The 22,980-nt window shown below is 38.9% G+C and overlaps 1 protein-coding gene and 1 long non-coding RNA gene across 3 annotated transcripts in view; both read left to right on the top strand.

The window, feature by feature from the left end:
• The window catches only part of LOC126912286 (uncharacterized), a 36,897-nt gene that overhangs the window by 11,589 nt on the left and 2,328 nt on the right, over positions 1–22,980 (top strand). The gene's annotated exons all lie outside the window — the stretch shown is intronic.
• Positions 129–22,752, top strand: LOC118278837 (major facilitator superfamily domain-containing protein 6). Its single transcript, XM_050703552.1, has 10 exons — positions 129–532; positions 13,577–13,722; positions 15,724–16,300; positions 17,009–17,199; positions 17,658–17,794; positions 18,794–18,909; positions 19,564–19,682; positions 20,813–20,939; positions 21,325–21,474; positions 22,215–22,752. Exons 1-10 carry the CDS (start codon positions 469–471, stop codon positions 22,328–22,330), a joined length of 1,743 nt encoding a protein of 580 aa, XP_050559509.1. The 5' UTR covers positions 129–468; the 3' UTR covers positions 22,331–22,752.

Below are 22,980 nucleotides of genomic sequence, written 5' to 3'. Positions count from 1 at the left end.
TGAAACGTTATTTTAGAAAACAATTTAAAAATAACTAAACAATTTTTTATACCAAATCTCAAATAATTGGTAATTTTCTTCCAACACTAGCAACACCGAACAGCTGACTATAAACATTAGCAAACGTCAGTTTTATTATGACTTATCAACAACAAGCTGTATTTTCCTGTGTTGTGTTTACTCAGACAATATAATCAATGAGTTAGTCGCGTCTCGACATGCGATAACGTTTTAATATAAGTATTATCTTCAGTCGTCTCGTAATTCTTTGTGTGAACAATGATATTGGTGTTTAGTCTTCATTTCAGTGCAGTTTTAGTTGTAGAAAGTTGATATTGCAATCAAAACCAGTATTTACTTCGAAACAACTATGCCAAACGCGTTCGTTGACCTATTGTTTATGAAAAAATAACTCGATTCAAATATCGATACAAGGCTGTATGTGAAGTTGCTGTTGTAATTAAAACAATGAAATTAAAAATAGACCGAGGGCTTCTGCCCATAAAGGCGCATTTTTTCTTTTTTTTCGCGGGTGAGTACTTACTATTTTTTTTAATTATATTTATTTTAATCTATTTCTCAAAAATTGTTAAATAATTTTGTTGCTGTTTTTTACATAAAACTAAAGTTTTTATGTTAAATTATACAGTAAAAATGCATGAATTATTAATGAATGTTATGTTAAATAGATTATTAGCGTAAAGTAGCTATGGCGTCACTTTTATTCGAACAACAACATTCTTTGTTCGAGCCAAACAGTGAAATGATTGACAATAATTTTGTCAATAATTATCACCTATAAGAGTTAAAATGCTTATTTCATTACCATATTACGATTACGATAATGTTTATCACATAATTATTAGTATTTTTACATGCAATACAAGTTTATGACTATATTTATTTGATAAAGACAAACTTGAAGTATTTATTTCAATTAAACTGTTAGGTAACAGATACTTTTGAAACATGAACAAAATAAATAAAGAATTGTATGTCAGTCTGTCCGTTAGTGAAAGGTAGCTAAGTTAACATAACAATATTACTTTTCTTTTTAACAGTTATGTTATTTTATTTACTGCATGAGTGACTGATCATTTTATTATGTAGGTATTTTAAAAAAATTATTAGTAACATAAGTTATTAAAATTTTTTTTTTTATTCACTCAAACTTATTAGATTTATTTGCAGTTGGATAGATGACATATTTTTATTTGAATAAAGTCTACATAAGTTATACAGTAAGAATATAGGTGCTTTTCCACCAGAGATACGCTATGTAGCTATGCTAGGAAGATGTAATAGCTAAGCTGTGAAACTATGTGACCATTTCCACTGGTACTAAGCTATGTAGCTGTGCGAGAAAGATGAGCTGCTCGAGTATGCGATGTATTGATAGTAGAGAAGCCATCAAAAAAAAAAACATATCTTAGCTGAGTCTGTTTCCACCGGTGCTAAGCTATGTGTACCAATGAATATGATTGGTGGAAGCCAAACGCATCCACAGCAACATAGCATAGCACATCTCTTATGGAAAAGCACCCTAAGGCAACAAGATATTTTTTACAATTCGCTTTGAGTTCGTGTGCTCCACACTTTATGCTAAATTACACGTAATCTTTTTTACACTCGTCTGGACAAGCCTTTAGGCAGAATGTAGATAGGGTCATTGCCATAAAAACATTTGTATTAAAAAAAATAAGGGACAGTTCGACTAAAATACCGCCATGTTGGAATAATATTGCGCGCGCTTTAAAATTTTGAAATACGAATTTGAAATCGACTTTATTTTGTTGGAAATAAGGTTTAAATTTTAATAACTTTATTTTCTTGTTAGATATTATAAGTAGCCCTTCGTGTATATTGTGCAATACATTTTGAGTCTTAATTGTTTTATAATAAGGATGATTTTTGATACAAAATTAATATTACTAAAACCAAACACTAAAATTCAGTTCTGTTGTGCCTTAGCATCATTGAAATAGGGTTGAAAATTGTTTGATTTAACTGTTACGATAGGAATGTTTTATAAAAAAAAACGTATACCTGAATATTTTTATTATCTTTTTTAACAGAAAAAATAATGCGTGGACTGACCCTTAGAGTAAAACAAAAGTTATTTTGAATCTTAACGTGAAAGGAACAGAGTGAAAAGTTGATCGTAACTACCTAGTTACTACCCATAAAAGTTTTTTTAATAAGTTATTTTTCTTTATTTTTAAAAATTTACTAGCTTCTGCCCGCGGCTTCGTCCGCGTTCCGTGGGATAAAAAGTAGCCTATGTGTTATTCCAGATCAAAATCTACCACTGTTCCATATTAATTATACAATATTTTATAAGTGTGGGAGAGCCATGCTTCGGCACTGCTGGGCCGGCTCAACCGGAATGATACCACGGCCTCACAGAAAACCGACGTGAAACAATGCTTGCGTTGTGTTTCGTTGTGTGAGTGAGGTTACCGGTAGCCCAATTACCCCTCTTCCCAATCCCCAATTCTCCAATAACCCTTAAATTCCTAACCCTCAAAAGGCTGGTAACGCCTCTGGTGTTTCAATTGTCCACAACCGGCGGCGATTGCTTACAAATGGTGAAAAGTGAGTGTACATTGTATAGCGGCATTACGTGCCGTAATGTGCACCTCTGCCTACCCCTTCGGGGATAAAAGGCGTGACGTTGCGTGTGCGTAGAATCTCATTCTCAATTATTAAGATAGACGTCACAGGGATGTATGAGTCAGAGGGAACGGCGTCTCCCGAGCGTGTACAACACATTATGTCATTACAATCGCATCGGATGTTATGTCACAGTGTCACCGTAGAGAGGGATTGGGGCAGGGTCATTACCAATTACATAATACTGTGGCCTAGTGTGACACTTATGCCCGCGGCTTCGTCAGTTATTTGCTATTCCGCGCGGTTTCACCCGCTCTGCTCGGCTCCTATTGGTCATAGCGTGATGTTTCATAGCCTAAAGCCTTCCTCGATAAATGCACTATCCAACACAAAAAGAATTATTCAATTCGGACCCTACTGGTCCGGTTCCGGAGATTAGCGCGTTCAAACAAACAAACTCTTCAGCTTTATAATATTAGTAAGTATAGATACCATCTTGCAGAACAGTAGAGCTAAGTCTCTGTTACCGCTTTTTTTATGGTAAACGAGCAAACGTATTAGTTACCTGGGCTAGGCCCCCACCGGTTCTCGGATCCGAAGTTTCGTTTAATCTTCGGCCGTAGATTTTATTGATTTACTAATGAGATTACTTGAAATAACGTTTCATTTTTAATTTCATATCATAACAAATATTTATTTATCTTCTCTTCTAAAGTTCGCAATAAATAGAATTGTGGTATACAATCTGCAAAGTTTTTTCGTTCGTTCGTTGAATTAGAATAGGGCCCTGATGGTAAGTAGTCGCCACCGCAATAGCAAGTGCGTTGCCAGCTTTTTGGGGGTTAAGAATTCTCTCTCTAATAAACCTGAACCTTTTAAACCTTTTACAGAGGCTGTTTAAAATCCGCTGTGTTTCTTCTGCTAATCCTCATGTATTTTAACCAATTCACAAGCCGCTAGTAGGTATAATGTGACCTTAGAGCACAAATTGGATGATTTAGACCCCTCACAGTTGAGTGACTCTTGAGTAAATTATTTGTGACCCACAATCGGAACCCGTATGACGTCAAAAATTAGTCTAGAATAGTACTCGTGAGTCCTCGCCTCGCCCTAGGCGGGAGAAGTCATTAGATGATTTTCCCTCTCAAAAATACCCGGTTTTTCACGTCGGTTTTGGCGTCAGATGAGAAGAGCTGAAGATCGAGTGTAATGGCTTGGTATTGGAAAGGCTTATGTCCACAAACATTGACTGGCGATTATAATAATACATATGTATAAATAGGAAAGTTTAATTATTTATTCAGACACGTCAAAACGGCTGAAGGAATTAGGATGATTTTTGACAAGTGCGTTACCAGAATTTTGGAGTTAAGAATTTAAGGGTCGTTGTGGAATGAGGGATTGGGATGGGTGGATTGAGCCAACGGTAATCACACTCACACAACGAAACACAACACAAGCGTTGTTTCACGTCGGTTTTCTGTGAGGCGGTGGTATCACTCCGGTCGAGCCGGCCCATTCAGGCCGAAGCATGGCGAGCCCAAACTAGAAGTAGTACATAAAACCTCCGTAAATATCTTGTTTCAAAATCTTAAACTAAAGATGTTTCTTTGGTTTATTATATGTATAACCTTTTCAAAGCCCGAGTGAATGGGTTGCTTATGGGCAGACGTGCTCCATCGTAGGCCGCATCATCACTTACCATCAGGCGAGACAGCGGCCAAACGTCGACCCATCAAATGTAATTTTTTTTAATCCCTTTTATGAAGATGATTTTCAAGCAAAAATCCGGGCCCCCAAAAGCATTGCAGGGCCCCGTAAACCTGCAAGTCCATCCCTGTACTCAGCATGTGGAATACACGTGTATTATATTAAAAACAAGATATCATCTGTATTAAAAACAAGATGTATGTAATAAATATTAATAAAACCTTGTCATAGTGTATGTAATATAATTTTATATGTATGTAATAAATATTAATAAAACGACTATAACTACGTAACATAGTGATAGCCTTCTAGCGTTGACATATATAGGAATAGGAAACATATAGTTATGTGGTTTCAATTTGTCGTTGGTTGACTGCCTCGTTGGTCGAGTGGTCGCAAGTGCGACTGCCGGACAAGGTCTCGGGTTCGATTCCCGGGTCGGGCAAAGGATTACTAAGCTTTTTTCGGTTTTTCGAAAAATTTCTCATTGGTAGCTCGGAGTCTGCAAATGTGCCCGGTATATGGCAATAGGCTCACTCCCTATTACATGGGACTTATAACACAAATGGTGAAAAGTGGGTGTACATTGTATAACGGCATTACTTGCCGTAATGTGCACTTCTGCCTACCCCTTCGGGGATAAAAGGCGTGACGTTGTGTGTGTGTGTCATCTACCGTATTAAATGCTATCTATCAGAAACTAACAAGGTGCTTAACAAATCTTTCCAACTAAAGAATTAATGAAATAGTTAGACAGTTGTGTAAACACTTGATGATATTTGCATATTACCTAAACAATGGTTTTACAGTCCCTGATAGTGTTTGCAGCAGACTCTGCTATGTCTGATAACGGCAAAATAATCTTAATTGCCCTGATAATATAGCTGTAAGTCTGTTGTTAAGCAATAAATTAATGCTTATATCTATTTATATCTCTTTCGTTAGGTCTTTCCCAACTAGGTTTCAACTCAATGCGATTTCAAACTTATAATTAGAAATTATAAGCCCAGATTTCCTCACGATGATTTCCTTCACCGTTTGTCAGTGGCGTCTAAAGGTAAGCGTCCACAGGCCCGTATCGTACACATTCCGTATGACGAACATCCAGTACGCATCGCATGGAAAGGCATTGCTCGAGGATGCGGAAAATTTACGTACGATGCGGATCATTGGTGGACGCAGTTGTATTTGAGTTTCTAATATAAGACAAACGTAAACCGTTGCGCAAGCGTGCGGGCCTGTAGACGCGTACCTTTAATAACCTTAGAAAGTACATATAACTCGGAAAAAGTCACTTTGGTACTTGTCCTTAGTAATTTTGGAAATTGCACATGGATTTTTCCTTGCAGTATCTTTATAAGAGTAATTAAAAATACTTGAGAAAATAACAAGATATTTCCGCTTATAAACGCTTCACCTTGTAAAATAATTAGCTATAAACTGTAGATAAAAGTAATACAGGCATAAACTTTAAATACATCGTAAAATTAAGATGTTGCTTAGTCTTGTAGGTACAAGCGGTGAATAGTCACATGTTTTATGACATGCTATTTCGTCGTTGCTTGCAAAAAAATATGGCTGTAATTTGTAAACCGTGTAGCGCAGGGTTTGTTATCCGTAGTGAGTTAAGTAGACTTATACATTAAATTTAAATTTAAAATTTAAATACCAAATTAAAGCGCCCATGGACATAGAAACACCAGAGGCCTTCCAAGTGCGTTGCCGGGCTTTTCTAGCAACCGTGTTGGGGAACCAGGTATTGTCATCCGCAATGAGTTAGATACCGACTTATATTAAATGAATTGGATCCATCAGTCATTTTTAATGCTGTTAGCCGTAAACGCGAGCAAACGGATCATCTGATTGTAAGCAATCGCCGCCGCCAATGGGCACCCGCAACACCACATACGTACAAGGGCACTTGGTGGCCTAGGAATTAAGAGTTGTGGGGAATCGGGGATTAGGAAGATTGGGAAGGGATTGGGCCTTAGATAACCTCATTGGACAACGCAAGCGTTGTATCACGTTTTTACTGTGAAGCCGTAAAATCCGTTGTCGTGCCGGCGTACAGTGCCGGCATAGATCTCCCACACTTAAAACAAGTTTCAGTCCTCATTATTGGCCAGTAAAAACATTAAGAAAATAAATAATAATTGAGATCTTACATAAACCTACTAACCGGTAAAACAAGTTTCAGTTAAACACTAACGGGTTAGCTAACTGTAATTATTATAAATAGATACAACACACAAAGTACTAAGTTAAGAAAAAACTAGTTGAACCGGACAATTGTTCTAGTGGCTTCAATTCTCAGCTATGGCAAAAAAAAAGGCAACTACTTTTACACTCACAAAGTTCATTAACATCATCAACAGCCTATAAGTGGCCACTGCTGACCAAAGGCCTCGCACGGAGAAGATTTTTTCAATGACTTCTCTCGTCTTGGGCGAGACGAGAGGGAGGTTCAGACTCTTACTGACTAAAAACTACTCCGTTCTTACTCCTGCTTTTCAAGCCGGAGACCCGGTAAACCCGCTAGGTAGTCCGCAGCTCCGGGTCAGACATCAGCCCTAATCAACAGCCTATATAAGTGGCACTGCCTACCAAAGGCCTCTTCTCACACGGAGAAGGTTTGAGCACTAATCACTCTTGCTCAATGTGGGTTGGCGAAACTTATAATTCAAAATTATAAGCTTAGGTTTCCTCACGATGTTTTCCTTCATCGTTTGTTAGTGGTGTCTAAGTAAATAATCTTAGAAAGTACATGTAACTCGGAAAACGTCACATTGGTACTTGCCGTTGGTAGGTTTCGAAACCGTACTCTCATGCATAAGAAGCGGGCGTCAGCTTAAACCTCCGGACCATCACCACTAAGTTAAAGTTGAATTTTACCATTATTATTTAGCATTACTGTGTAAATAAATAAATTGAAAAGAAGGACAAATGAACAGACACACATACTTTAGTATTAATAGACACACACACACACACACAACGTCACGCCTTTTATCCCCGAAGGGGTAGGCAGAGGTGCACATTACGGCACGTAATGCCGCTATACAACGTACACCCACTTTTCACCATTTGTGTTTAAGTTCCATGTAATAGGGATATTGGCATAGTGAGCCTATTGCCATATCTTGGACACAATTCCAGACTCCGTGTTACAAATGAGAAATTTTCGAAAATTCGAAAAAAGCCCAGTTTTTGAAATCAAATACTTGGCCCGGCCCGCGAATCAAAGCCGAGACCCCTTGTTCGGCAGTCGCGCTTGCGACCATTAGACCAACGAGGCAGTCATAGTAATAGTCTTCCTCGGTAAATGCACTATCCAACACAAAATAACTATTCAATTCGGTCCAGTAGTTCCGGAGATTAGCGCGTTCAAATAAATAAACTCTTCAGCTTTATACATATATATCAAAGTATATATAGATATGTAACGTAATAAATACTTTAGATAACAGTATCGATACATGCGCTGCGAAATACATAAATTGATTTCTATGGCCATAATTATTATTATGTTATGTTATGACTCAGATACAGAGACGAATTTAGTAAAGAATGTTTTGGGGTGCAATTCGAGGATCTATCATAAGTCTTTACTAACTGTTTATGGTAATTTGGGGGCCTTTGTAATTAATTAATAATAATAAATTGTATTTTTTTTACATTTGATGGGTCGACGTTTGACCGCTATCGCTATCTATCTTTTGTAATGAGTTAGCAATTTACTAAATATTTTCTATTGTTAAGATCTTTAAAGCAAAATGACAAGTCTTATGTTAACATAACTTCTTATCCCAAAGAAGAGTTGGCAGAAATATCATTATAAGGGACTCAATTTTTAATAGTAGGTAAATTACTTAGGAGACGGACTTCTCCTTAGGGATGTGCCGTAACAGGCGTTGCACCATGCGGGCTCCGGGGCAGGTCTATTAAGAAGGCTCCGTGCCCTTTACAGGTGTTGAGGGTGGCCACCGGGGTGGTTTTAGTGAGGTAAAAATCCCCCACACTCCCTAGTCTTTTATCCTCAAAAAGCTAAGCGCCTTTCGAAAGGTTTCCCCCGTCATCAAAAAAAAAAGAAGTGGGAAAGGGGTGGTTTTTAGTCAGTAAGAGTCTGACACTCTCTTTCACCTCGCCCAAGGCGGGAGAAGTCATTGGATGATTTCCCCCATTAAAAAAATATAGTTATGTGGTTTTATCTTAATAAAAAAAATTATCCCCAAAAAGTTAGGCGCCTTTTGAAAGCCCTGTCATTAAAAAGGTAAATTACTTAGCGACCAAGAAACTAAACAAATATACGATTTTCGCTGCTACTACTGGTAACAAACTAAATTAATTAATGACCGACACAACGACAAAATTAACTAATGTGACGCGTTAAAATATTTGACTCAAAGAGCTCTAGTCAAAGTTGACTTTAACAAATAACAATTAATCAACCATAATTACTCAGATGGACCTATGTTAATTGACTTTAATTGCACGGTTGGTGCGGTGGCTGGGCAATCGGTTGCCGTGCAACGGGTAGCGGGTTCGAGCACGTACACTTGATGTGTTGAACTCTTTGTGTGATCCACAAATTGTTGTTTCGGGTCTGGATGTCATGTGCATGAAATTGGTTGGTGGCCAAACGCAGACTTATCAACGATTAAAAAAATTGTACGTTTGTAAACGTATGACTGTACGGTTGGTGCGGTGGCTGGGCAACTGGCTGCCGCGCAACGTGTAGCGAGTTAGATTCCCTTTTTGTGTGATCTACAAATTGTTGTTTCGGGTCTGGGTGTCATGTGTATGTAAACTTATATCGAGGGGTAACGGGCTATTTGGTTTAAGCGACATTTTTGCAACTTTACAGGAGAGCCTTTTAAAGTTTGAAATTTCGAAATAAAATTCATAACAAAAAAACTTCTGCAGTTATTTAAACGGGGTAAACTGCATTGAAATTTAATTAAAAATATCTAGTTGTTGATGCTAATACCAAATAAAGCGGACCTTTATTTACAAAGATAAATGTCGCTTAATACAATGTGCCCTTTTTTAGAGACAGGAAAAACGTTTTAAGTGACTTCATAACTACAACTGGCTACAGGGGAAAAAATTTAAGCGACAACGCATTCTATTTACGGAGTAAGCCAAAAGGTATGAAGTAACGAAACCCAAAATTAGTAGAAGCAAGCTATTTATCTTAACTACCAATTTAGATTCAAATGACTGTCAGGCTAAATTACTTATGTGACATATAACATTGAAATTGTAACGTTTAATGTTTATGGTTTATACATCTAAGACTATCAATGGCTGATAAAACAACCAGGATATTTTGCAATCACCGAAAATTTCAGGTGCTTACATTGAATAAATGAATAAATAAACACACAACATAAATAATCAATCAAAGTATTTATTTAGAGTAATTATTATTACAACAGTCTCACTAGGAACATCAATTATACTAATTTACTTTTCAGTCTTAATCAGCAAAATTAGGTACATTAGTATTTTGTATGATAATTAAGTAAAATCAGCCTCAATGTAGGAACATCAACTATAATTATTTATTAGCTATTCATTCAGTAGGTACTTGAGATCAGTTTTCATAAAACTTTCTAAAAGTATAATTTTGTTAATCTTAATCAACAATTGTAAAATAAAAATATAAAATCAACAAAGAAAACTTAATTATAAAACACAGCTGATGCCGATAATAGTCATAAGTAATTAAAAGTAACGTAGGTATTTAGTTATCATTTTCTTCGACTATGTCCTCTATATCAGTATCTAGTAAAACTTCTTTGGTATTACTTTGTTGGAGATTTAAATATTCTTTATGAAACATCTTGGGTATAACCCCAGCCTTCTGAAGAACTATCGACCCATTTCGCTTTTAAGCCACGTCTATAAGCTGTTCTCAAGAGTGATCACGAACGGTCTTGCGCGAAGACTCGACGAATTTCAACCACCGGAGCAGGCTGGATTTCGGAGCGGATACGGCACCATAGACCACATCCACACAGTGCGGCAGATTATACAGAAAACCGAAGAGTATAATCAGCCCCTGTGCCTAGCATTTGTGGACTATGAGAAGGCCTTTGACTCGATAGAAATCTGGTCTGTCCTGGAGTCCTTGCAGCGATGCCAGGTTGATTGGCGATACATCCGCCACTATGTCCGTCCAAGTACAGAATCAGCAAACACGTCTCATACCATTGCATCGAGGAGTGAGACAAGGGGACGTCATATCCCCGAAACTGTTCACTAATGCAATGGAGGATATGTTCAAGACGCTGCACTGGAAAGGACGTGGCATCAATATCAATGGCGAACACATCTCTCACTTGCGATTCGCAGATGATATCGTCATAATGGCAGAAACGCCGCAGGACCTACAAGGGATGCTGAACGACCTGGCTGACTCCTCTGCACGCATCGGCCTACGGATGAACTTGGACGAAACCAAGGTCATGTTCAATGAACATGTTCTACCGGAACCGATTGCGATTCACGGAGCCGTCCTCGAAGTTGTTCAGAAATATGTCTACCTCAGGCAAACGTTGCAGTTAGGTAGAAACAACTTTGAGGATGAGGTGAATAGGAGAATTCAGTTGGGTTGGGCAGCTTTCGGAAAACTCCGTCGAGTCTTCTCATCGTCAATCCCACAGTGCCTAAAGACGAAAGTCTTTAACCAGTGCGTCCTACCCGTAATGACATACGGTGCCCAAGCGTGGGCACTTACGGCTAGACTGGTCCACAAACTCAAAGTCGCTCAGCGGGCTATGGAAAGGGCTATGCTCGGTGTCTCTCTCCGGAATCGCATTCGAAACGAAGTGATTCGGCAGAGAACCAAGGTGATCGACATAGCCCACCGGATCAGCAAGCTGAAGTGGCAGTGGGCCGGCCATATTAGCCGCAGGACCGACAACCGTTGGGGTAAGCGAGTCCTGGAGTGGAGACTGCGTCTCGGTAAACGTAGTGTAGGACGCCCCCAGGCGAGGTGGAGTGACGATCTGCGCAGGATGGCTGGCAGGAGCTGGATGCGAGTCGCTAGTGATAGAGCAAAGTGACGAACAATTGGGGAGGCCTATGTCCAGCAGTGGACTGCTATAGGCTGATGATGATGATGATGATGATGATAACCTCAGTGTCGCACAATTTCTTTAAGTCCATGTATTTGGCTTTGGTTATCGGTAAACTTGAAATATATCTACGATTGATTTTGGTGTGCGCGCGTCACATCTGTCTTCGGCACACTCTGGACTGTGACTGAGGCGCCCGCGCACGATAGTTCAGTTGAATGATTACGATTTTTAACACCCGGGCGAGGAAATAAACATGGTATCATATGACATGATTGAAATGTACCATATTAAAATTATGAATACAGGCAAAATGTTTCAATATACATCATAAATTTTATAGTCTGTATTAAATGACATGCATTGAAAAAAAAGTAGGACTAAAATGGTTTAACGACTAAACAAAATATCTGAACAAAAACGAGTATTTGATTCAAGTAGCACCCGGCGTGGAAAATAGATGCAGCTAAAAGAGTTTAAGCGACGACCCGTATCGTATTTAGGTGACGGACAAATGGTTTAAGCGACATCACACAGTGTGATTAGGGAAGACAAAATGATTCAAGTTACTTCTTAATAAAATTTAGTAACAGGAAAAACGCTTTAACTCTTATTCACTTATTTATGAGAGATAGGGTGACTGGTTTATGTCACAGTTATTTATATGATGGTATAGTTCAAGTACATGATTTAATAAAAAATGCAAAATCCACGTCGTTTAATACACTGCCACTTTGGAAACGACACGAAAATAGTATTGTTTGAAACGCCAAAAAAGTGCTCCGATTTTAATGAAACCGGCATCATTCGACGGAGAAAAATTCGCTGATTCCAAATATGTATATAACTCAATATCACCCAAAATGTCGCTTAAACCAAATAGCCCGTTACCCCTCGATATGTTTGTAAACGCATCCACAACACAGGAGAAAATCCTAGTGTGAAAAATCCAAAAAAAGTGAATATGTATAATTAAGAAGAATTTAGAAGTAAATATTATTAATCATATCGATGGGCCCACCTAAACATGTTAATCTAGGGCCCCGGAAATTCCCAGTGCGGCCCTGTGGAAACGCAATGGATTGGCATTGTCCAACGTGCAATGTGCATTCGTACAATCAATGCGCTGCTATAAATAGACCTGGCTAATGATATCTACTGCGTTTATGTTCATTATATTCATTACTAGCACTTTTTTCAGTGATTGCCTCGTTAGGCAAACTGAAATTTATATTGTTATAAATCAGAAGCGGATTTAATTAAAAAACAAACACAATTTATGACCTTTTTTAAGGGGGGGGAAAATCATCTAATGATTTCTCCTTCTTCGTCTTCTCTCGTTTTAGGCAATGCGGGAGGGAGTGTCAGACTCTTACTGACTAAAAACCACCCCGTTCCTACTCCTGCTTTTCGAGCCGGAGCCCCGGTAAACCCGCTAGGTAGTCCGCAGCTCCGGATCAGACATCAGCCCTACTGCATGTGTGGTGGTCGGATGGCGCTTGGAAACACGCCACGCGCCCTACGCACTTACTAATTCTAAGAATTCAAATTATCCATAATGTGTTTTCCAAGTCCCAATATTAACATTATTATAGAATTGTATTGTGAATCTGATTGAAAAAGAGTAACCTATGGAGTTTCTTGCTCGTTCTTCTCCATAGGAATCTACACTTTGGAACGAGCAAATAGAGCAACTAGAGGACTGACCGACAGACAGTAGTTTTTTTTTAATATTGTAATATTTGCTTGGACGTTCAAAGTACTTTCTCGGTATCTATACATATAAATATATGTATAGATACCTATATAATAAAATTATAACAACTCCATGTCTGTACATTACAGATATTTAAGAAAAAATAAGATGGGGGATCTTTATTCAACCAATAGAAGCGAAAAACATGATTTAAAAAATTTTTGTCTGTCTGTCTGTCTGTCTGTTTGTTGTTCGCTTTTCACGCAAAAACTACTGGACGGATTTTGAATGACGGATTATAATAGTTTTTTATCTTCTGTTGGCGCATTAACATCTCTTGGCGAAACGGAGTTCGCGGGCACCAGCTAGTAAATAAATAATTTTGACTTTGACTTTGACCAATAAAGCTCCATGCCATGCTGATATCATCATAACTCCATAACTTTAGTCCTAATTATAACTCTCTTGTCCACAGCCCTGGGCCCGATACTCCCGCAGATCAATGTGTTCGGGCGACAGCTGGGGGTGTCTCCGTCAGTCATGGGCATGGTGACCGCCGTCCTCCCACTCTTGTGGGCAGCTGCTAAACCTTTGTTCGGATATATTGTCGATTTCTGGCCGGTAAGTCTGTATAATAGTTTTTTAAGCGATTCTGATTTTATTGTAACTTTCGTGAGACACATTAAATGAATTATTATGTTGTCGGCTTACTCACGCAACTGTTTGAATGGAGGAGAGAAGAAAGGAATGTTGCTCTTGAATATGAGCCTCTAGCATGGCTTGAAACTGGTCGAGTTCCTCGTCAAACTAATATCGTAAGTGACCCGGTTGTGGCCACTTTAAGAATTTTGTCGACTTTGAGGCTTTCTTAACTTATAGTTTTTGATATCACGAACATATTTCTTGTAAAAAGTCATTGAACATGTATTAATCTTGCCTAAGAACACTCTTTTTTTTAAAGAACGTCTAATAGAAAAATAACTGTATAAAAAAGAAAAAAAAGGGAGTTTGTGCCATTTTTGGCCAGATTCGTGCCATTTCTGGCCACGGTCGTGTGCCAGTTCTGGCCATCAATAAATACAATAAAAGTAATCAAAATTTATTTATTAAATTTTACATTTTAGAAACAATGGTTTTCATTTAGTCTGGAAAATATGAAATATTATTACTTCACTTGAATTTAACTTACATATAAAGAGATCAACATTTATATGACGTTGGTAAAAGCTGCAAAGTAAACTGACCTCCCTTTGTGTGAAGGCAATTTATTGCATCTCTGAAAATGAAAAATATGTATTTGTTGATATGTAAAGCCAAGGAAAAATAATAAATAAATTACGATAAATGACTAGAAGTGGGGCGTTTATGTACAAAAGTTTTGGCCAGCCGTGTGGCCAAAGATGGAGAAATTCATAATTTTGTCTCCATTAGTGGCCACCTTCTAATAATCCCACTTCAGAAACATATTGCGACAAAATAAGTTTAGTTCCACTAAGACAATATATTCTTCTTGTAGTATTAATATAAACATCCAAACAATAAGCAAAGATTAAAAAAATAAAAACCAAATCCTCACCCGCTCGCCTTAGCCTTTTTGTTAAGATCTTAACAATTTCACCCTCAACTAAAAAGAATGACTTATTGCATCGAAGTGAAGTTTGACACATCAAAGCTGCCAACGGTATCAGTGTCTCCAATATTCAATATTTTAAATACTGTACATCACAGAGTAATTTATTTGTCCATGCCTTAGTTATAAATATTTGAAGGCCCAAGTGGCCACAAAGGGGTCGATGGCCACAACCGGGTCACTTGCCCTACAACATAATAATTGATTCTGATTTATAAAATTTTTCTGGGTGTTAAAATTTCCGTGGTGCTTGACGACTGGGCTCCTGCCAGTTGTGCAGCCTCTTTTTATGCCTTAAGGCTTCAGTCATTCTGTCTCCTGCTTTTAATTTCACAGAGGGCAGGAGAAACTATCGTTTTCTTGTCTTCCCCTCTAATAATATCTGCTGCTTTATTTTGTTGCGGGATCGAAATCAGTCATTCATGTCCCTAGGACGCGCCAGGCTTCAGTGTTCCGGTGTTTTCATGGTTGTATCTACTATTTCATGCCGTGGTGACACGGTGGTTTAAGACGCCCGTTTCTTATTGTGGGGGTTCGAAACCTACCAACGGCAAAATACCGTATTTATGCATGTACTTTCTAAGATTATTTAGACACCACCGACAAACGGTGAAGGAAAACATCGTGAGGAAACCTGGGCTTATAATTTCTAAGTTTGAAATCGCCAACCCGCATTGAGTAAGCGTGGTAATTAATGCTCAAACCTTCTCCGTGTGAGAAGAGGCTTTTGGTCAGCAGTGGTCACTTATAGGCTGTTGATGATGAGATGTGTGAATTATTTTTCTAATTATTATGTTATCGGCTTACTCACGTAATAGCAGCGCGACAATCGTCGCGTCGTGTATCGCAGAATGCTGCTCATGAATATAAGCCTCTAGCATGGCTTGAAACTAGTCGAGTTCCTCGTCAAACAATTACGTGAGTAAGCCGATAACATAATAATTAATTTAGTATGTCTCACGAAAGTTACAATAGTGTTTTTCTACTTCCAGGCACGCAGAAAACTAGTATTCATGCTGCTTATTACAATAATGACAGGATCATACTGTTGCCTTTGGTTCCTACCGATGCCCGAACCAAAAACAGACACAAAACTACTAGAATCAGTCTATCGATTAAACGACACAATCTATTTAAAACAGAATACGAACGACACTTCATTAGAAAAATACAAATGTCACTGGAACTGCACTTTGGCGGGAAATTTTGACGTTTATCTGACAGATGCGCCATTTGTAACCACAGTGTATGTAGACGGTGTAGTGTCAAACGCGTCCTGCTCTACTTTGTCTATGGATTTTGATGATTTTCACAATGGAGATGTAATGTGTTTACCGAAAGAGGATTGTAATTTACTTTGCTATGAAAATGAATTTGATATTGTGAATAAGACGAAGCGCAGTGTTGAAGATTTTAATGGAACTGGTACGGATAGTGTGGATGAGCAGAAAAGTGATAATTTCTATATGACCGCTGCGTTTTGGGCGTTCGTCGTTCTGATGTGCGTTGGTACGGTCGCGTTTAATGTGGCCAACTGTATCGGTGATGCTGTGTGCTTTGATGTTCTTGGTAAGTTTCATACTTAATTAAATTGAACTGCACGATCGGTGGAACGTGTAGTGGGTTCGAGTCCCGCAAAGAACAACAAAACTCGCACGGAAAAGTACCCTGAATCCCTAATAACACTTTGCCCTATCTTTGAACCTGAGACTCTCACCAACTCAATAGTTGCACTTGCGTTTGTTGACTATTCGTCATTTTGAAGTTAATACATATTAAAACCCACAGAATGCTGCTGATTTGCGCCCCCTAAAGGTAAGCGTCCACAGGCCCGCATCGTACGGATTCGTACGCATCGCACGCAACGAATTTTAGTTGGACTTGTATTGAAATTTATACAACTGCGTCCACTGATCCGTATCGTACGGACCGCTCATCGACCTGCCTACAAGCGATGCGTACTGATGACGTCATATGGAATAATGATGACAAAAATCCGAGTGGAAGTGGGTACGCGCAATCTGATTGTTACCGACTCGCGTCGCTACCGATACAGTAGACGCAGTCTGAAAAAAATATCCGTTTGATGCGATGCGTACGTACGATGCAAGCCTGTGGACGCTTGCCTTAAAAAAAAAATAGAAAAAATAATAAAAAATTAGAAAATCATTTCAAAAGCACCTAATTTAGGATTAATTGAAATAAATGCTTTAAATTTGACTTTGGCTTTGAAAACAGTGCAACAATAATTACTAAATCTAAACACTATTTTTCCAGGGCCGGATCGAGGTTCGAAATACGGGGCCCAAAGAGCTTGGGGTACGGCCGGGTACGGTTTGACAGCCCTACTGGGGGGATGGTTGATTGACACCGTCTCTGGTGGCAAGGAGTATAAGGATTTCACGCCAGCATTCGTGGTGGCGTTAGTAGCTACCGTCATAGATCTATACAGCTGTAGAGCTCTTACTGTGAGTCAATTTTTACATCTTACTAATATAATATTTTCCTTTTTATGGTATAAGCCGGTACTTAGCTCAATTCTTACTAATATTATATTTTTTTATGAGACGGACGGTATCACCTGATGGTAAGCAATCGCCGTCGCCTATGGATCACCCGAAACACCAGAGGCGTTACAAGTGCATTGCCAGCTTTTTGGAGGCATTAGGAATTTAAGGGTTGTTGGGGAATCTGGGATTGGGGAGATTTGGAAGGGGTTATTAGGCCTTCGGTAACGTCACTCACACAAAGCAAGCGTTGTTTCACGTCTGTTTTCTGTGAGGCCGTGGTGAAGCATGGCTCCGGTCGAACACGGCCCACTTCGTTAATGCCTTTGAAGCATTGCTCTTTGACTTTAAAATTGATTTTTAATGACTTTGATATTGATCTTTGACTTTGACATTGATATTTGACGTTGATATTTCAGCTGCCGTCGCTATCTAGTCCGGACGACTCGGGCAAGGCGTTGCGCGATGTGCTGAAGATACCTAAAGTGATTGTTTTCATCATATTCGCGGTTGTAGCGGGCACTTTCGATAGTTTTATCATTTATTATATGTTTTGGTAAGATTTGTAAATCATATAACATATCTATACTATATACTTATATTATAAAGCTGAAGAGTTTGTTTGTTTGAAAGCGCTAATCTCCAGAACTACTGGTCCGATTTGAATAATTCTTTTTGTGTTGGATAGTCCATTTATCGAGGAAGGCTATAGGCTATAAAACATCACGCTATGACCAATAGGTGCCGAGCAGAGCGGGTGAAACCGCGCGGAAGTAGCTAGTGTAGTATAAAGGCGAATTAAGTCTAGAGAGCGTCCTAGGAAAGTGGGCCCAGTAGGGCTGATGCCTGATCCGGAGCTGCGGACTACCTAGTGGGTTTACCGGGGCTCCGGCTCGAAAAGCAGCAGTAGGAACGGGGTGGTTTTTAGTCAGTAAGAGTCTGACACTCCCTCTCGCCTCGCCCAAGAAAAAAAAAACATTGGATGATTTTCCTCCCTTAAAAAAAATGTCAAGCCCCTCCTATACGTAAGCGTCCACAGGCCCGCATCGAACGCGTTCCGTATGACGTCATCAGTACGCATCGCATGTAGGCATTGCTGATGATGCGGTCCGTACGATGCGGATCAGTGGACGCAGTTGTATGAGTTTCTATACAAGACAAACTAAAATCCGTTGCGTGCGATGCGTACGATGCGGGCCTGTGGACGCTTACCTTAAGGGGTTGTCCATTAATCACATGCTCATACCCACTCCCTCCCCCTTGGTGATATGTGGTGGGGTTTTATATTGACCCCCTACGATTTAGAAGTTAAATATAAATACTACACTCCCTTTTAATGACTGAGAATGGAATTTATTCACGTTTGATGCAAAAATAAATACACGTTTGTCAAACAATTTACAAAAAATATATATAAGTAAATTGGTATTTTTTTAATTATTTAATTTATGCATAAATAAATTTAATCAATTATTTTTTATTCTATTTGTGAATGCTTTTGACGACACTAGATGGCGTTGTTTTCAATTTGCTACATCATCCCTATTTATTGCAGGTTTTTAGAAGAGCTAGCGGAACAAACGGGTCACACAGCTAAGATTAAGTTGATAGAGGGCGTCGTCGTCGCCGCGGAGAGTTTAATCGGAGAACTATTGTTTTTCTTCTTCTCTGGTAAGTTATTTTAGCGGTGGTATAGTAGAGTGTGTTTGTTAGCCATCTCTATTCTTCCTGCGGGTGTTGTGTGCCTGACACATTTGATCAAGAATTGGGTAGTATCCTCGGTCAAAAATAAATTATTACAACTTTTCAATACAATAAAATATTAAAAAATAATCACACTCTCATTCATAAATTTGATGAACTATTTAATTTTCGATTTTTTCTAGCTAAATTTCTAGAAATAAGTCTGCTATTTGACGTTAAAAACTTATGACGTCATAACGCACTATTTCATATCTTAATATCGTTTTTGACGTTTCGAAAAAAGTATTGAATTTGACTAGTAGGAAAGTAGCCTATTGTATTGTGAACCTGTTTGAAAAAGAATAACCTATGGAGTTTCTTGCTCGTTCTTCTCCATAGGAATCTACACTTTGGAACGAGCAAATAGAGCAACTAGAAGACTGACTGACAGACGGACATTTTGTTTTTTTTTATATATTGTAATAATTGCTTTGACGTACAAAAGAGCCTTCTCGGTCTATTCGAAATAAATAATTTTAACTTTGACTTTGATAGAACGGACAGCAGCAGATTCTGATAAATTAATAAATTTTATTAAAAATACACATGTTTATACTTATAATATTAGTTTAACAATTGCAGGTAGGATAATCAAGCGGTTCGGCTACGGCACGACGTTGACGGTCTCTCTCCTGTGCTACGGGATCCGAATGTTCTGCATATCGCTCATACAGAACCCTTGGCACCTCGTGTTTGTTGAGGTAAGTGTCATATTATTGACTGCACGGTTGGTGCGGTGGCTGGGCAACTGGCTGCCGCGCAACGGGTAGTGGGTTCGATTCCCGCACGGAACAACTCTTTGTGTGATCCACAAATTGTTGTTTCGGGTCTGGGTGTCATGTGTATGTGATATTGTATGTTTGTAAACGCACCCACGACACAGGAGAAAATACTAGTGTAGGGCAACGTTTTTTAAATAAAAAAAAATATATATCTACTTCTCCGACATCTTTAATTGATTTTGTCTGGACTTTAAAAGAGACTATGACCTCTGAGTTTGTTTCGGCATTTCTTCTCAGAGTAGTCCGATAGGAAATGCCGGCCTCATCTAGCTATTTAAGAGATTGACGTGTAAAAGAGTTACATTGTAACCTATTTGCAAAAATAAATATCATCATCATCATCATATTATTATTATCAGCCATAAGACGTCCACTGCTGAACATAGGCCTCCCCAATTACTTCCAGATAGGCCGGTTGGAAGCGACCTGCATTGGTATGTATTATAGATATATTATTAGCCCGGTCAAGATAGACATTTGACCTTGTCATAATTCGCATAGAGCTGCAAATGGGCATAGACACAAGTCTATTCTTTTCTTCTTTATAATGTACTTACAAAAGTACATTATAAAGAAAATGTAAAAGATCCCCCTTATAATTTCTAATTATCAGTTTGAAATCGCCAACCCGCATTGAGCAAGCGTGGTGATTAATGCTCAAACCTTCTCCGTGTGAGGCCTTTGGTCAGCAGTGGCCACTTATAGGCTGTTGATGTGTATGTTATGCATTTTTTTATGGTATAAGCCGGTAAACGAGCAGACGGATCACTTGATGGTAAGCAATCGCCGCCGCCCATGGACACTTGAAACACCAGAAGCGTTACAAGTGCGTTACCGGCCTTTTAGGGGTTAAGAATTTAAGGGTTGTTGGGGAATCGGGGATTGGGAAGATTGGGAAAGGTAGTATTTGGGACTCCAGTAACCTCACTCACACAACGCAAGCGTTGTTGCACGTCGGTGTACTGCTCGGCCGTGGTATCACTCCGGTCGAGCCGGCCCAGCAGTGCCGAAGCATGGCTCTCCCACACTTACAATTACATTAATTGCAGGGTATACTCCAAGGCCCCACATACGCGCTATGCTACTCTACAATAGTGGGGTATGCAGCCCATGTAGCTCCTGAGGGGTATTCAGCCACTGTCCAGGGTATAGTAGCTGGCATGGACGATGGAGTCGGTAAGCAAAGCTATGTGTAATTATTCACCAGGGTTTGAAGGCATTAATATATGTACCGTATGCAGAAACCTCTTATGACTTAATTTAAACCACATATTTGTTATCATCTTGGCTGACAATATACGAAAAATGAGCGAAATAGACCCAGTAGTTAAGCCAAAAAGTGCATTATTCTCTTTGAGCTAATTTTGAACACTCTTTACAAATATGCCATTATAAGTAACATTCCTAGACAACCTACAACATTACAGCTCTTCTGTGGTCAAGGAACATGGAGCTTTTCACACAGAATTTATTACTTGAATAATTAATTAATTTATTTGATTTGAATTTTCTTTTTATTTCCGATTTTCCGATATTGAGTTTTATATTATTATTTTCCCAGGTTTCGCGATAGGTTCCCTGGTAGGGGGGCAACTGTACAGCTGGTTGGGGGGGCGGGGCTCCTTCAGGGTGCTAGCAGTCACTGCCATCATTGGATCAGCGATACACGCTGTCCTATTCGCTGTTGTATCGAGAAGCGACAAGAGAGCAGGTAGGAACATATTATACACATACTATATACATACATACATAAATATCTATGAGACTGTCTCGTTGGACGAGTAGTTACAAGTGCGACTGCCGAGCAGGGGGTTTCGGGTTCGATTCCCGGGTCGGGCGAAATATTGCTGGGTTTTTTTTCGGTTTTTCGAAAATTTCTCAGTAGTAGTAGTACGGAGTCTGGAATTGTGCCCAGTATATGGCAATAGGCTCAACCTTTATTTCCGAAAGGGTAGACAGAGGTGCACATTACGGCACGTAATGCCGCTATATAATGTACACCCACTTTTCACCATTTATGTTATAAGTCCAATGTAATAGAGGGTGAGCATGTATTATACAGGAAATACGGTATAAGAGACATAAAATGAAATGTTCAGGAGAGCCGTTTAAACTCGTCGGTCGTCGAAAGAATACTAGGTAAATGTTTTTTTTGCTAGAGTATAAACGCCAAAAATGTCATCGTAGAGCCATGAGAGTAAGCGTATTCGAAAGAGCGAAAAATTTTACGTAGCGTACCCGCCCCAGCTAAACGCATGGGTTACGAAAATGGTCGATTATTTGCATGTATTAACCGTACGATATAAACCTTCCTCTTGAATCACTCTATCTATTAAAAAAACCGCATCAAAATCCGTTGCGTAGTTTTAAAGATTTAAGCGTACAAAGGGACATAGGGACAGAGTAAGCGACTTTGTTTTATACTATGTAGTGATTATTCTCATTTTTCAGCTCAAAAAGCATTAGAGGCTACGCCCGAAGCGCAAAAGATGCTACAAGAGCGAAGCAACGCCATCTACAATGACACCGTGATACCACTGAACGGTGAAGAGAAGTTTGATAGGTAACGCCAAGAGATGGCGGTAGTTTGTATGTAAATAATTTTGTTGAACGTATTTTTTATGTTTTTTTTTTTGTAATTAATTTTAAAGTGGTATTTATTTTATTAGCAGAGGGTTTTTAAAAGAGTGTTAAGTAAAATAGAGTGAATTTTGAATTTTAGGGAACAGAGAGTAAAGTTCCCTAAGTAAAGCAGTATCCTCCGACCAGGCGAGGTGATCATGCCTGGCGGGCTTTCTGCCCAACTGTTGTTCGTTGGGATTTTCTATCCGTGTTTATTCGCTTGTAAACTTCATGCGATGTAGGATTTATGACGTCATCCGTTGATTTGCTCGTCGATCGTCTATGTGCGACTTCTGTCATCTGTCACTTGTCATGTGTCGCCACAGAATAAACTTATTTCTACATTAATTAAAGCTTACTCAACTAGTTTTAAATTGCAATTGTTATAATCTAACTGTTAAAACACGAACTTGGAACTATAATAAAAAACCAAAAAATCTAGACGTAAAATTTATAAAATGTGACGTCACACTAGGGAGGGGGAGGTCTCACAAAGATCAGGAGGGTCAAAATTCATGAAATTTGTGTGACGTAATTTATAGATGGCCCCTAAGGCTTCTCCTTGACTCCTGAAATCTTCAGCTAATATAATAAA

Source organism: Spodoptera frugiperda, chromosome 24 (genome assembly GCF_023101765.2).
Source record: "Spodoptera frugiperda isolate SF20-4 chromosome 24, AGI-APGP_CSIRO_Sfru_2.0, whole genome shotgun sequence".
In the NCBI taxonomy this organism is placed as follows: domain Eukaryota; kingdom Metazoa; phylum Arthropoda; class Insecta; order Lepidoptera; family Noctuidae; genus Spodoptera; species Spodoptera frugiperda.
The sequence above is the reverse complement of the archived record's forward strand: the minus strand, read 5'-3'. Positions and strand labels throughout refer to the sequence as shown.